The 14,416-nt window shown below is 34.1% G+C and overlaps 4 protein-coding genes and 1 long non-coding RNA gene across 6 annotated transcripts; 3 read left to right on the top strand and 2 right to left on the bottom strand.

Annotated features, from left to right (window-relative positions):
* Positions 1-1,580: 1,580 nt before the first annotated feature.
* On the bottom strand, positions 1,581-2,589 carry LOC143303608 (uncharacterized). The gene is made up of 3 exons (XR_013060099.1): positions 2,355-2,589; positions 2,066-2,198; positions 1,581-1,657 (listed from the first exon to the last, which is right to left on the bottom strand). It is a non-coding gene; the product is annotated as an uncharacterized LOC143303608 (long non-coding RNA).
* Positions 1,642-7,122, top strand: LOC117154311 (maltase A3). The gene is made up of 10 exons (XM_033329217.2): positions 1,642-2,000; positions 2,961-3,274; positions 4,210-4,389; positions 4,464-4,621; positions 4,687-4,821; positions 4,908-5,113; positions 5,195-5,390; positions 5,472-5,926; positions 6,111-6,251; positions 6,332-7,122. Exons 2-10 carry the CDS (start codon positions 3,109-3,111, stop codon positions 6,537-6,539), a joined length of 1,845 nt encoding a protein of 614 aa, XP_033185108.1. The 5' UTR covers positions 1,642-2,000; positions 2,961-3,108; the 3' UTR covers positions 6,540-7,122.
* An 87-nt stretch (positions 7,123-7,209) lies between these two features.
* On the top strand, positions 7,210-8,761 carry LOC117154320 (uncharacterized). 2 transcript variants are annotated; one of them, XM_033329235.2, is made up of 3 exons: positions 7,210-7,653; positions 7,970-8,148; positions 8,238-8,758. In XM_033329235.2, the coding sequence occupies exons 1-3, from the start codon at positions 7,362-7,364 to the stop codon at positions 8,238-8,240; spliced, it is 474 nt and encodes a 157-aa protein (XP_033185126.1). In that variant the 5' UTR covers positions 7,210-7,361; the 3' UTR covers positions 8,241-8,758. The 2 variants fall into 2 exon arrangements, with proteins under 2 accessions (XP_033185126.1, XP_033185119.1); XM_033329228.2 differs by having other exon boundaries at positions 7,970-8,761.
* A 438-nt stretch (positions 8,762-9,199) lies between these two features.
* Positions 9,200-12,768, top strand: CD98hc (CD98 heavy chain). Its single transcript, XM_033339323.2, has 9 exons — positions 9,200-9,525; positions 9,978-10,356; positions 10,438-10,682; positions 10,756-10,881; positions 10,972-11,198; positions 11,284-11,467; positions 11,528-11,754; positions 12,289-12,438; positions 12,563-12,768. The coding sequence occupies exons 1-9, from the start codon at positions 9,301-9,303 to the stop codon at positions 12,636-12,638; spliced, it is 1,839 nt and encodes a 612-aa protein (XP_033195214.1). The 5' UTR covers positions 9,200-9,300; the 3' UTR covers positions 12,639-12,768.
* A 66-nt stretch (positions 12,769-12,834) lies between these two features.
* Positions 12,835-14,362, bottom strand: LOC117160879 (JNK1/MAPK8-associated membrane protein). Its single transcript, XM_033341983.2, has 4 exons — positions 13,545-14,362; positions 13,294-13,463; positions 13,160-13,236; positions 12,835-13,068 (listed from the first exon to the last, which is right to left on the bottom strand). Exons 1-4 carry the CDS (start codon positions 14,015-14,017, stop codon positions 12,853-12,855), a joined length of 936 nt encoding a protein of 311 aa, XP_033197874.1. The 5' UTR covers positions 14,018-14,362; the 3' UTR covers positions 12,835-12,852.
* Positions 14,363-14,416: the final 54 nt, after the last annotated feature.

Genomic DNA, 14,416 nt, shown 5'->3' on the forward strand with positions numbered 1-14,416 from the left:
CAGAGGATGGTCTTGTCACTGTGTTCTCCGTCGAGAACACAACTTTCCACCGTTTCTCGAATTACACCGCCGCTTGATTACCCAAAAGCTGGTCCGCTGCTGGTCCACGAGCTGCAACGTGCAATCGAATACCATTGGGAATGGAAAACCGAATACATGTAAAATATCGGGAAACTCGTAACTGCGACAGTACGAACAAACTTTAGGATTTATACAAATTTATTATTCTACCTGTGATAACATCAATTGGTCGATTCGTAACAGCTACGCGATGACTAGAGACGGATGAGTTGTACGATGTGATTAACGACTGGTTCCGGGAAAAAAGCACGATAAGTACGTTTTTTTTTGGTAATTTTCCGATTTTTCTGACGCTTTATTTTACCAACTAACGTGAAGAATTTTGGTTGAAAATGTAAACGACCTATCGAGTTCGATGCGTGCAAGTCTTTCAACCCTTTGCACTCTGAATTTTATTTCAATTTCGTTACCAGCAGCTCTCAACGCTTTTAAGTGTTTTATTTGAAATTTACTTTAACCAAAAGATAAGACAATTTAAATAACCGAAGGAAGAAAGAAATTCACTTAAACACCAGTTTTATTACTATTGTTGTATTTTGTAATTTTTAAGCGCAGGATATATCCTGAAACAGTTTCCAGGATGCAATCCTGGCTTTCTTTCGTACGTTTCACAAAGAAACGTGGAACTGAAGAGTCACGCTCGACATACGACTGCAAAGGGTTAAGGATAGCTGATAAATCGACAAAGTGTGCGTAAAAGCGAGGGATAACATCATTACGACGTGCAACGTTAACAGGATTAACAACGTTAAGAAACAAAAGCCTGTGTAGCTGCGTGTAAGAAATAGCGAACATCGCGATCTTCCAATTAGTTCAAATACGATAGAAAGATCGCGAGAAGGATCGGATAATGCAACTTGCCGCGTTATCGATTGCTTGTTGCAGCGTGTTCCAATAATTCGCGTTGGCACGATAAATAACCAAATGTTCGCCTACCCTAGTAGCTTAACCAATAGCGTGCTCTCAGCCGAATTATAGAGGGTATTTCGGATGGCATCGATTATCTTCCAATTTACAATAACTGGTGCGTATAAAACGAGACGAATAAATCATGCATAGCTACGTGATACGAAATTGGGGTTCGTAAGAGGCTTAGGCGATGAGTTACGCGACGCAATAAGGCATTCCGAGGTAGGGTTGGTCAGGTGAACGTTCGAGAGATCCATTCGAGCGCAGCCAAACGGGTTAACCGCGAGAATGAATTACCGCGAGGCGAGAATCGCGTCGTTAGAGCAGCTGGCTCTCGTTGAAATACGAGCAGGGAAAGGAGGTGGTATATTTTTCGTATGGCGAAAACGCCATGGCCTCGCCTCTTTATGTTACCACGACCGAATTTGTCGAGGTTATTCGGTGTGTAAACAGAGAAAACACGTGTATAAATTGTAAGGTAGAAAATATATTTAAATAGAAGTGTGATAAGTAAAAATACAATTTGAGCTGGTCCAGATCCGCACGCTAGCTGTGTTACCTAATAACTGAAAACCCTGAAGCCAACGTCGCCTGTCTACTGTTTATGGCCTGACTTCGTCGCAGTCTTTTGTCTACGCGCTGTCGATGGCTTCAGTGCTTGAGAAAACTAGAAAAGACCAGATGTAGAGTTTTCTTAGAAGTGGTAGCCACTTCAACAGAATTAAAACAGCGCCGCGTCGTGTATTCGCGTGTCGCAGGCGGAATTTTAATTAAGCGCGAACCGATGAAATTTAGTTACGCCAAACGTACGATTTCGAGCGGACGTGGTGCGCGGTAAAGCAAACAGAGAAGAAAGAAAAGCGGAATACGAGGAACGTGAGATATTTCAGGCTGTCGGTGAGCGATCGAGTGATTTGCATTTCTAGCGCACGATGGATCGTTTATTATTGAAAAGCAACGCATCTTCTGAGCTGATACATCTTAATATATCCAGCAATAATATTTAGAAGGTAAGTCGGTTTCCTTTTCGACAAGGTAAGTCGTGTATCGAGATATCTTTTAAACACGGACTGACCTTAAAATCCGAAAATTAACAAATAGATAGACCTATCGTACGTCTTCCGTGTGATCTTCGTCCCGTTATTCGATGCTGTATTTATCTGATCGTTTGAACTCTCGTGAGAAGTGCTTAGGACAAGCGCCAGAGTCTGGAATATCGAAAGATATTTTACTTGGCGAAAAACCCAACATCCCGTAGAGTGTCATCGGTCGATCAGGTTCCACACCGCCATTATGTTGGAAACTGATCTTCGCATAGGAAGTTTCCGCGTAAAATACGAAAGTTGCGACGTTTAGGAAAATACCTGAGGCGGATAAAATTGTTGCAGAAAATATATTTCGTTGTGTGAATTTGCTAGGGTGAAAACGATGCAGTTTCGGCTCGCTGTAAGTTCCTTTGATTAAAATGTCTGATCAGGAATGATAATCACAAATACCGTGAAAAACGTTTACAATCACGAGTGCGGGAGAAATAATAAACAAAAGTATGATCAGCTAGTTTCGATACGGTTTCCCCTGTTAAAGCGAAACTTTTTGAGACGAACGTGTCGCCCTACTTTTACTAAACGATCGCTGCTATCTTAAATAAGTGACGTTCCCACTTTTTCAATTTTAATGCGTAACTCTTACTCTTTGCTTGCGAGATGACCCAATAAAAAAGCAGGGAGAAATACATCGGCTTTGTATTAAATATCATATCTTGTCTAGACACGCCAAATATCCTAATCTTGTTATGGCCGACACAATTTACAATTACACCCCTTTTCTCGATATAATCGGTACTAGATTTTCCTCTTTCTTTGCTCAAACAAAAACTACTATCGCGATCGGTGATCCGCCACGAACAACGACAGGAATTAAAGGAACATCTCTATTCTCTATTCTTAACGTAAACAATGACGCGTTTTCAGTATATATGGAGGAAGGAATAAGCGCGATAAGGACACCGGAATCATCGTGATAACGGCAGATAAAGCGATAACCTGGTTTCTGCCAAAAATATATATAACAGGACGAAATCGCGTATCGAGAGTCGAGTTTTGTACATCGATCGACGAAATGCATCAATCCCGTGGAATTCTACTGTTGGTTTTCGGGCTCCTGGCCGTAGGATCGACAAGTTCCCAGTTGGTGGACAAACAATGGTGGGAAACCGCTTTGGTCTATCAAATCTGGCCGAGAGGATTTCAGGATAGCGATGGAGATGGCGAGGGTGACTTGAAGGGTACGTTATGAACCGGAAATTAGAATCTACAGGTGTGTTTGATCGTTGTGGTTTCAACATTCCGAGTATTTATGCGTATGGGAGATGCACGGAACGCGGGAAAGTGTGTATAAAACATTATGGGAAGTAGAATACTCGTTGTAATATTTAGTTTTGTTGGTAAAAATATGAACGTGCATAAATATGTAGTTTCTAGACGTCGTGGATATCATAAATAGGAAATAAATCGTAAATTCGATAAAGCGAAAAGTGTCGTGTTCGATAGTGGGTGCATGTAACGAAAAAAAAGGATAATTATTTTCTTAGTATCGTTATCGAAGTTCGTAGTGAAAATAACTGTTATCCATAGTGGGATATTGCGTTTGAAAATTTTGCGTTTTAAATTATAAACGGGGCAGCTTCTATACGAATGTTCGTATCGTTTGACTTGAGATATACAAAACGAGTTGCGCATGTAAAAATGAAAATTTAGATAAATGTAACATAAGGCCTGTACAATGGTCGTGAAATTTCATAGCCTCGTAAATCTATTTTTAAAGCTATTGGCAGCGTATCGTAAATGCTAAACGAGTGAAGAATTAGCTTCGCGTTCGGAGTTGTGTTACGGCTGAGCTCGTTTATCGCTTGTTGGTCAAGGTACCAACCGAAGTTACTTCAGACTTCCCGTGTGCCATTGATAACGCAGAATCAATTTATCGCTCGATGGAAATAATTTTTCAATTGATTGGTCTCGCTGAATTTATGGTAAACACGATGAGGTGACTTTGACGACATCTTTCTACGGAATATACGTAAATAAAAAACACGTGGTGAAAATATTTGTCTAAATTTTGAACACGATATGTTAGTAATATTTAACTTTAATATCATATCTCTAACTTTTAATTCACATTTTTAATTCATAGTTAATGAAATAAATATCAAATGTTACATAGGTATAACCAACCGGCTGGATTATTTACAAGAGCTTGGAATCGACACAATTTGGCTGAACCCTATCTACTCATCACCACTGAAAGATTCTGGATACGATATTTCTGATTATACCACGATAAATCCATTGTTTGGTAATCTCCAGCTCTTTGACGAGTTCGTAGAACAAGCACATAAACGTGGTATGCGTCAGTAGTTAGTGACATTTTTTTCATTGAATATGTATCAATTTTTTGAGTGACATAAATTATTGCAGACCTGAAGGTCATTTTAGACATAGTACCAAATCATTCAAGCGATCAACATAAATGGTTTCTGCTGTCGAGTCAAAATAATAAGCAATACAATGATTACTACATTTGGGCAAACGGTTCCAAAGATCAAAATGGCAACAAGATACCACCTAATAACTGGGTAAATAATTATTCATCCTTGAAACAATTTTGACAAATGCCTGCTAATGCTCTCATTTAATTTAGATAAGCACCTACAGTGACAAAGAGGGATCAGCATGGACATGGCACGATACAAGGCAGCAATGGTATTACCATAAATTTCACAAATCTCAACCTGACCTCAATTTGAGAAATAAAGATGTGATACAAGAATTATTGGTAAAGTATTAATATTATGATAATATTGTATTTTGTAATTCAATAAGAAGTTAATGTATGCTTAAAAACTTATTTACATATTTCAGGATGTGTTCAACTTTTGGCTGAAGAGAAAAGTTGATGGTTTTCGAATTGGCGCAGTATCGTATCTTTATGAAGATAAGGATTTAAAAGACGAGCCTGTTGCAGGGAATGGAATCTACACATCTGGTCTGCCAGAGAGCACAGATCTTGTATACAAGTTTCGTTCATATATTGATAATTGGGTAAAAAAGAACAAAGCTCCTTCAAAGTATGTATAGAGATATCACAAATTTGACTTTAACTTATTCCATAGTATTTATATTAAAATATTGCAATTGTTAATTCACAGATTATTAATTGCAGAGTCTTATGACTCTGATGAAGTGTTGATATCGCTTTATGGTAATGCTACGCACAATGGAATAACACCCTTTAATTTCCGGTTTATTACTTCTGTTCAGAATACAAGCACTGCTGAACATATTAAAAATGTTCTGGAAGACTGGTTTAAAAAACTTCCAAACAAAGCAAACACAAATTGGGTGGTAAGAGCACATATTTTGCTACGATCATCTCCCATTGTTTGCCTAAGATTTAAGTAGATACGTCTGTTCTTCCAATTCTAGCTTTCCAATCATGATACTTCAAGAGCAGCCTCAAGAATTGGATTGAATCGTGTCGATGGACTTCATATGCTTAGTCTACTGTTACCTGGTCAAGCATATACTTACTATGGAGAAGAGATTGGAATGTTAGACAGGAAGATGTCATGGAATGAAACAATCGACCCTATGGGTTGTTCAAGGTCAAAGGAAATATTTGGAAATTATTCCAGAGATCCTGCAAGAACACCAATGCAATGGAACTCTAGTACATCAGCAGGATTTTCATCTAATAAAATTACATATCTTCCTGTTCATCCAGATTATACAGAAAGAAACGTCAAAGCACAACTAAAAAGTTCACAGAGCAATTTGAAGACATATAAATCACTTGCTACTCTTAGAAAAGATAAAGTATTCACTCATGGAGATTATGAATTCGCAACCTTAAACAATGACCACGTATTTATCTTTAAAAGGTTTGTAACACAATGACATACATATATGTAATATTCAAAATTATAAAAATTATAGAATATCAAAAATAAATAAATATATATATATATATGTATTTATTTATTTATTTATTTACTTTTATATATATATTATATTTAATACATTACATTACATATTCAATAAGTATCTAATATTATTTTTTATTAGATCTTTAGCAAACAATCCTACATATATCATTGTTATTAACTTGGGTCTACGACAAGAAACAGTTAATCTAACGTCGGTGTATCCGAACTTAAAAGATCCGGTACAAATTGTTATCGCATCCAGTAATGCAGTTAACATTACGTAAGCGTATGTCTTATATCAAAACGGATTAACTGTCGAATGCGCGAGGATAACTCGGAATATTTAATTCCACTTTTTAGGTCAAATATTTCGACACAAAATGTTATACTCACGGCAAATGCAGCATTTGTCCTGAAAGCTGAAGAACCCGGAGGAACTAGTACAACTCCTTCGACTCCTGAATCTACAACAAAGAAAAATTCTGCCGTTATTTCCTCCTCAGCAACATGGTTAATAACAAGTATAAGCATCGCAGTAGTGTTATTGAATATTTTAACGTTTCAATAATCCCAATTTTGTAGAATAAAAATTTTAGTTATGAACTTATATAAAGCGATTATAATTAGTAATTAAGCGTTCCTATATTAATAAGAGGTTTTGTCTAAAGTAACAGCAAATGTATGTTCAATTCACCCTGCTTTACATGAATTAGTATATAAGTATATCCTATAAATAGGAAGTCTATTTTTGTCAAGAGAGGCATTGTCCTCAGATGTTAACATTATGGTTATGAAGTGCTGCTATAATTTATATTAATGACAACACAAATACTCCCACTGTTCAAATACATTCATGAAGCAACGAATGTGTTGAATGACTCATAATAAGCTAAGCAATGGTCCCGAGTGAATGTCTCATTTAGAAGCCAGTTGTATCTGTACTAAAATCATGAGTAGAACCATACTCTTGCTGGTATAATTATAGCAACGGCATGAGTTTAATATCATCATTGTTTACAATACGTAAATGTGTGTGAAGAAACGAGTGTGAAGTAAGGCAAAATACATATAAGAAATATAAGAAATTGTCAAACAATTCGTTGCCTTGTAAACAGAGAAAATATATCGTTTATTAAATTCGTGACCACAAACAGTGCGTTTATAATTAGTTGGATATATTTAGATATATATATCTGTGACTCAGTTTATCAATATGTACCGGTTCCCTGTTAATCAGGGCGACAGGACTTCGAACGGACGCAAATATGTTGAATCAAGTCTAACGTATCTCCCGTAAGATAAGAACGAAAGGCAAACAATAATAGGGGCGACAAAAGAAATTTCACCATTCAATTGTTATCTCGTTGTGTCTATATTTATCGGGAACAGAATGTCACAGAATCGTTGTTTTATAACATCGATCGTTAACGGTCAGCCTAAATCGTGCCCCACTTGTGTAAACATAAATATTCCTATCATATCGGGAAGCAAACGAACGTGCAGCGGAAAAAGTAATGATGCGAAAAATCCGTTAGTTGGTTTTTGGCATAGTGAAGAGTACCAAGCGGATCAGAAGGAATTTATAACAATGGAATCAGCAGATACTACTCACCTTCCCTGCGGTGCATGGACGTACGAGGCTATACAAATCGATGGATCTAACGAAAGATTACAAGACACAGGTTTGGCATCACTATTCACGAAATGGAAAATATTCACGCAACTAATTGTAAAATGACAACGAACAATGTTCGTACGAAATCTGAAATTTAAATTGGACCAATCATAAGGCATGTGCTCGCGCATCCGTATGCTATATGCAACATGCATTTCGAGACCGGAAGTTTATAAATTAAGATATCGAATCTAGATTCGGTCGATAACTCGTGCGAATTTGAAAAAATATGTAAAAGATATTTATCAGTGTTAAATTACAGTTAAAATTTATAGAATTACAAAAAATATTATTAAAAGGCGTATAAAAAGACTATTTTTTAGGATCAGCAAGCGATAATTTTAGATACCACCGAATCGATCCAATGTGTATGAATATTCGTTTGTGTATATTTTGGTTTTTATGGGCATTGTTGATAGTAATGATTATTTTATCTATTTTATTTCACTGCTGTTTTGCATGGAAACCATGCTACGATGCTACTATAAATATAACAGATACAGTAAGTATTTGAACAGAAATTATAAATTTTGTTCACTCTAGAATCGGTATCTCAAATTATGTAACCGCCTTAATCCCTCGTTGTTTCAGTAAATTTTCCAGACACCAACATAATACGAACAACGTGTTCAGGATCTCTAATCGGATGTTACTGAATAAGTCAATAAATAAAAAATCGATGTGTCCATAAAGATAGTATATTTTTCGTGCTATCAGCAAGATATAAGATAATCGTTTAATTCCTTGCTTACTTTAACAAAGCTACTGTTAAGCAGAAGGATACAGATCAAAATACTTCTAAAACCTTTAAATGTTAAATATGAGAAATGTTAAGAAAATCATGTATACAGTACTATTTATCATTCTTATATATGAATATATAGAAAACTTTATATATTATTTACATCTGAAAATATTTTCTAAATATTTTTCGATTGTAATATTAAAGTATCTAATAAATTTGTTTGTCATACAAAAGGTGTAAATAATCAACGAAATATCTTTCGCGCTATTTCTCAACCCAAGTATTCTATTCGTCGTTGAAACGTCCGATCGAAAGGGGAGAATTAAATCAGTTCTGGATTGTGGCAGTAAAGAACCCTATGCAAACTAACTTTTAATTAAAATTCTTTAGTAACTTTATCTACAAAATAATATTTTTTTAATCATAAGTTTTTTGAAGGGATGTCTTAATTTCTAATCAAATTTTTCTTTTTAATTTTCTTATAATTTACTAACATTTTTTAGTACGATGCATAAACATAAATCTCCACCGAAATATTACAATCTAAATAAGGGATATTTATTTAGTACATTAGAAAATTCTGGATATTCTTTAATTTGTAAAACATATTATAAATCTCAAATATTGTTCTAAAATACTTAGTAAAGTCACGATAATTTTAAGGGACGAAGGTCGTCCCTGATTTTACTTTATACCCTATGCTTGTGGTAGTATAAGTAAATACTAGCAGGGACAAAAGGAGAGTAAGAACCAACTAGATTTCTCTATGGGGTAGAAGGCGTCTGTCCAGCCGTTCTTGAACCTTACGGAGTCGAAAATCCATCGAAAATTCATTAAGTAGAGAAAAATTTTCACACATCCCCGCCATATAAGATCGTTTAACGTCCTTGGTATTGTGCGATAGTAATAATGGAGAGTGGGAGGTTGAATTCAGATAATATCGAAGCTAACGGGAACGCGAAAGAAACGGCAGTTGTCGCCACATACAAGGCGTTGTCGGACGAGGACGGAAGTGTACAAGATAAAATTGAAAACATGGGAAAAGCAAGTAATGAAAACGATACCGACGATGGGGTCCACGAAAAGATGCTTAAAGATGAGAGTAAAATCTCTCCTATGAAAGATACAACCGAGGTATGTTAACGAACACATTTTTGGAAGTCACGTCTAATCTTTATACGATCAATAAAAGATACCTCTATTCGTACTTAAAGATATCCATCTCCTTTTTGTCACTATTATTGTTTTATTATTCTATTTTATTCAAATATAATTAATAGCTAATTACTATTTTTATCTTGATTGAAAGTTTTTTTTGCTCAATAATAAAAGTCAATTGATCTGCTTTCGAATGATTTTCAAATTTTATTATCACATGTTTTTATGTATTCTATATTTTTCCGACATTGTATTACATTTGTTATTCGAAAGTAAGAATCTTTTACTATTGCATCATACCATCATGAAGAGGAAAGATAGATCATGGAATTATCTGTGGAAATAATTGTGATTCATTAACATTCAAGAGAAATACATGCATTAAATGTCTGTTGATTTTATATGTAACATACGATTATTTTGAGTAGGTAAAATTTATTTCTGAAAATGGAGATACCAAGATCGATATTGAGACAGTCAAACAAACTCTTTCTGGAATGGGAAAAGAGGAACTCATGGAATTTGCTAATTCCCCATTCTGGATTAAATTAAGATGGTTTTTATTCATTTCTTTCTGGGTACTTTGGTTTGCCATGTTAGCTGGTGCTATAGCTATTGTGATAATGGCACCAAAATGTGCAGCACCAGAACCCAAAAATTGGTGGGAAAGGAGTGCTATTGTACAATTAGATCCTGTTGAAACAAGCACTCATGATTTGAAAGGCATAGAATCTTTGTTAGATATTTTGAAAACACAATATATAGATGCAATTTCTCTAGCTTCCACGGTTAAAGAAAGTTCAACAGGTACATATACAACAACTCTTACAGGTAGTTTTTTACTCTAGTATGGCAACAGATATTAATATATTGCATTTTAAATCATAGGGGGAACAGAAGACTTCAAAAACATTAAACCAGAATTAGGAACTACAAGTGATTTGGAGGCTCTTGTCAAAGCTGCCAAAAGTCAAGAACAATATATCATTTTAGAATTAGATCCAAGTCATACATCAACTGAACATCCATGGTTCAAACGCTCTATAGAGAGAGAAGAACCATTCTCATCTTACTACGTATGGGCAGATGCAAAAATAACTACCGATGGTAAACGTACTCCACCTAATAATTGGGTTAGTTATATCTATTTTCAAGCTAAAATTGCCCTGTATCTTTGTAGTATTTCTATAATACGAATTATTTTAGCTAAGTGTATATGGAGGATCAGCATGGGAATGGAACGAACAAAGAGAACAATATTACCTTCATCATTTCAAAACAACACAACCTGAATTAAATTACAATAATCCAGTAGTAGTTACAGAATTTTCAGTAAGTTATTTTGTCATTGCTTCTCTTATATGCTGATTAAAAAATAAATGTAAAAAATAAATTCGATAATACTTAACTTTTAATGCTTAGGATATTTTGAGTCATTGGTTAAAATTAGGGATCAGTGGATTCCGTTTAGCTAATACTCAATATTTAACTGTGGATCCAGATCTTCATGATGAATTTAGGAGCACTATACCTACTGAAGCAGATAACTATGATTCATTAGTACATGCTTATACAAGAGATCGGCCAGAAAATGGTGTTGTTCTGGCAAAATGGCATGAAAGAGTTCATAATGAAACACGCAAAAAAGGGTTAATTATCTTTAATAATTATAGTAGTAGCATGCATATTCAGTCTTCCTTTCGAGCAAAGTTCCATAACAAAATGTTTGTCCAGGTTCTTTGCCCTCCAAGATGATATTGGAACTGACATTCTACAAGTTTATAATGAGAATAAGAGGCTGATTGATCTTCCACAAAATTCACAATTTCTTACAACTGCAGATAGCAATATAGATGCCACGACTTTACAGCGTGGCTTTTCCCACTGGCTTAATTTTACTTCCTGGCCTGCTTGGGATGTAAGTCTCTACAAGATGTATATTTTAAAATATATATTATATTATCATATTACATTCTAGATTAACGGTAGAAACCTCAGTTTGAGAGAGAGAATGCCTGCAGATATAGCAGACAGTTTAGCACTTATGACATTACTTTTACCTGGAACACCTGTATTAAAATTGAACGATACTTTATCTGCAAAAGACGCCTTTGCGACTTTATGTAAAACGCGACATAGCTTAACGTTTCTTCATGGAGAGACAATGCTTAAGACTGTCAATGGAAGCGTATTTGTTTATACAAGGTAATGTAATAGTATTTTTACTTATTTCAGTATTGTATGTTTATCCATTTACACATTAAGTATAACCTTAAAACAAAGGAGGATAGTATCAGAAAATTAATGGATGGTATAAAATCTTTGAAGAATAAAACAGTAATTGCAGTATTAATCTATATCAAAGAAAGTTCAATCAACTTAATTCACAATTGCTATAAATCATTTCAATTATCCTTTGATGCTACACTTAAACTCCAAATAACTCATACACCTCACACTATTGACACAAATTGTACTGTATAATTTACTAACCAAAGATCAATTTGCCCTGTTCCACGCTTCCTTCTATGCAACGCAGGAACTGGTGAGTCATCTTACTAACATATTGCATGAGGCTTACGTTTTGTAAAATTAATTGTAAATAATAGCAATTTTGACTAATCACCAGTTAATAACTGATAATATAAAATATTAATTTAATTATCATTGTCAAAAATTGAATCAATTTTTCTTTCTTGTTCTTCATTAAAAGAATATTAAAACTGAATAAATGTCTAGGTTAAAGAGTGGCAATCCAGGATACTTAGTAGCGTATCAATCAGCAGAAGAACCTACAGTAGTGGATTTTTCTACAATACCACAGATTTCTGACGAAGTTAATATGGTCGCACACAGTCCTAATTACGTGCAAGACAGCGACACAATAAAGTAATGTTATTTCACTATCATCAATTACTTAATTTATTTTTATGTGTTTTTCGTAGAATATCAACAATTTCTTTTATAATATTGTGATAAACAATCGTTTTTTATGAAGTTTATTTTTTTACAGAACAAAACTGCCTTCTAACAAAGTTCCCATATCGGGCAAGAGTACAGTTGTTTTGACATTTGTTCCGCAAAATTAGATACGAGAGAAAAACGTCTACAAGTGATCTATAAGAATCCCTTGCTTATGATCTTTATGTAATGGCATTTATTATAAGTAATTATGTACTGCTTTTGTGAAAAATATAATTAAATGTGATCCATTGAAAACATAGTATTCTACAATCAATTAATTATTGTTTATAAAGGGACAACTTATTATAGTTATGTTAATAATAGGTTTTATAATTGTATTTATTCTAAATGAAGTTTATGCGGATCTGTGAATCTTACAGTAATAATATAAAACAATGCAGGTAAAGGAACTAAAGCAATCAATGCTGGATGAATGCCGAGATCTCGGAAAGTTGCAGCAGCTACTAAACCATATCCATATAACATCCAATGACTTGCAATAATTATTACATTTTTTATATCTGATACACAGCTCAACAACAATGCTTTCATTGACTGAAAGAAAGGTAGAGTTTCATGAAACATTTATAAAACACATTTAGTATTTAAATATACGTAAATATGAACAATATACAGAGACCATTACCTGATTTAATTTAAATGAAAAATGTGCTGCATTAAATAGTATAGATAGTGTTATAGTTATATATGGGAATGAATAATCTGTAAAAATAAGAGTTAATAAAATATGGGGAAGGTAATGTAAATTGCTTGACTTACATATTATACCACCGCCAACTGCATGTAATAAAGCTAAAATTGGATAGAAATAAAGAGCAGCATAAATTGTAAATTTTCCTTTCTTTGGTAAAAATTTCTTGGCTATAATTGGCCTTATTATTAACATTATAGCTGTCCCTAAAGCATAAAAAATGAACACCATTGTGTACCTAAGGATTGAACAATTAATTAATTTTTCAGACAAAAAGCTAAATTAAATAATTAAATAGAATAATTATGTAATTACTAACAACGGATAAACAGCTTCTTGTGTACAGTGCAGAGTTTCTTCATAATTTGGGCTAGGATTGTGAAACAATGTGTACCAGTCTGAGAGTTTTGTAATTCTACATGATCTAATTGCAAAACTACCTATAGGATCGGTTACTTGTAAAGTAATCACAGATGCAGAAACAACTTCTACTAGAGCAGACAAATGTAACGCAAACACTTTTTTTGGTATAGTACGTCTCATAGATATTATATCAATGCAAACCCAATGTAATAATAATACCAATAATGCCACAAATCCTAAATAGAACCAATCATAGAGCATTGGTTCGTCTTCGCAAGAAACACATATCGAAGTGGCGTTTGCCCTGAACCCTCGAGGGCATGCACCACAGTCACTCCAGTTGCCATCAGGCAGTAATTCTCTTCCACAATATAATCCAGGACATCGAGTAAAGGAATTTAAAGCATTTGCCTTTGGTATCGAGCACATGAAGAAATAGATATGAAAGCAATATTTATAAATATTTATAATATTTATCACCTTTTTCAAATTTCAAAATATACATCAATAAATACGCTTTATGAACATTTTAAGGTTAGATTTCAAGAACTCGAACTACAATCCATGCGGTATAATAGCATAATTTTGTAGTTATGTTATTGATTTCGAAGTATGTTATTCTGAATAACAAATACGCTGTTTATGGAAGCACTTCGTTTTTATAACGTAATGGCGTTTCTTAATAATAAAGTTTGTAAACTATCGTTAGGTATGGAACGTTATTTGACGGTAGATCGGTAATATCATGTGTATATATACATATATCTAATACAATATATATCAAGGAATATGTTACAAAGAGTATAAAAATGATTTTATGTCAATACA

Source organism: Bombus vancouverensis, chromosome 14 (genome assembly GCF_051014615.1).
Source record: "Bombus vancouverensis nearcticus chromosome 14, iyBomVanc1_principal, whole genome shotgun sequence".
NCBI lineage: Eukaryota > Metazoa > Arthropoda > Insecta > Hymenoptera > Apidae > Bombus > Bombus vancouverensis.

Coding starts and splice junctions, on each gene's coding strand:
- LOC117154311 (XM_033329217.2), top strand. CDS start 3,109: ATGCATCAATCCCGTGGAATTCTACTGTTGGTTTTCGGGCTCCTGGCC. Junction 5,114..5,194: donor AAGAACAAAGCTCCTTCAAA/GTATGTATAGAG, acceptor GTTAATTCACAG/ATTATTAATTGCAGAGTCTT. Junction 5,927..6,110: donor CACGTATTTATCTTTAAAAG/GTTTGTAACACA, acceptor ATTTTTTATTAG/ATCTTTAGCAAACAATCCTA.
- LOC117154320 (XM_033329228.2), top strand. CDS start 7,362: ATGTCACAGAATCGTTGTTTTATAACATCGATCGTTAACGGTCAGCCT. Junction 7,654..7,969: donor CGAAAGATTACAAGACACAG/GTTTGGCATCAC, acceptor ACTATTTTTTAG/GATCAGCAAGCGATAATTTT.
- CD98hc (XM_033339323.2), top strand. CDS start 9,301: ATGGAGAGTGGGAGGTTGAATTCAGATAATATCGAAGCTAACGGGAAC. Junction 9,526..9,977: donor CTATGAAAGATACAACCGAG/GTATGTTAACGA, acceptor TATTTTGAGTAG/GTAAAATTTATTTCTGAAAA. Junction 11,468..11,527: donor CTTCCTGGCCTGCTTGGGAT/GTAAGTCTCTAC, acceptor ATTACATTCTAG/ATTAACGGTAGAAACCTCAG.
- LOC117160879 (XM_033341983.2), bottom strand. CDS start 14,017: ATGTGCTCGATACCAAAGGCAAATGCTTTAAATTCCTTTACTCGATGT. Junction 13,464..13,544: donor CAAGAAGCTGTTTATCCGTT/GTTAGTAATTAC, acceptor TTCAATCCTTAG/GTACACAATGGTGTTCATTT. Junction 13,069..13,159: donor TTTCATTTAAATTAAATCAG/GTAATGGTCTCT, acceptor CCTTTCTTTCAG/TCAATGAAAGCATTGTTGTT.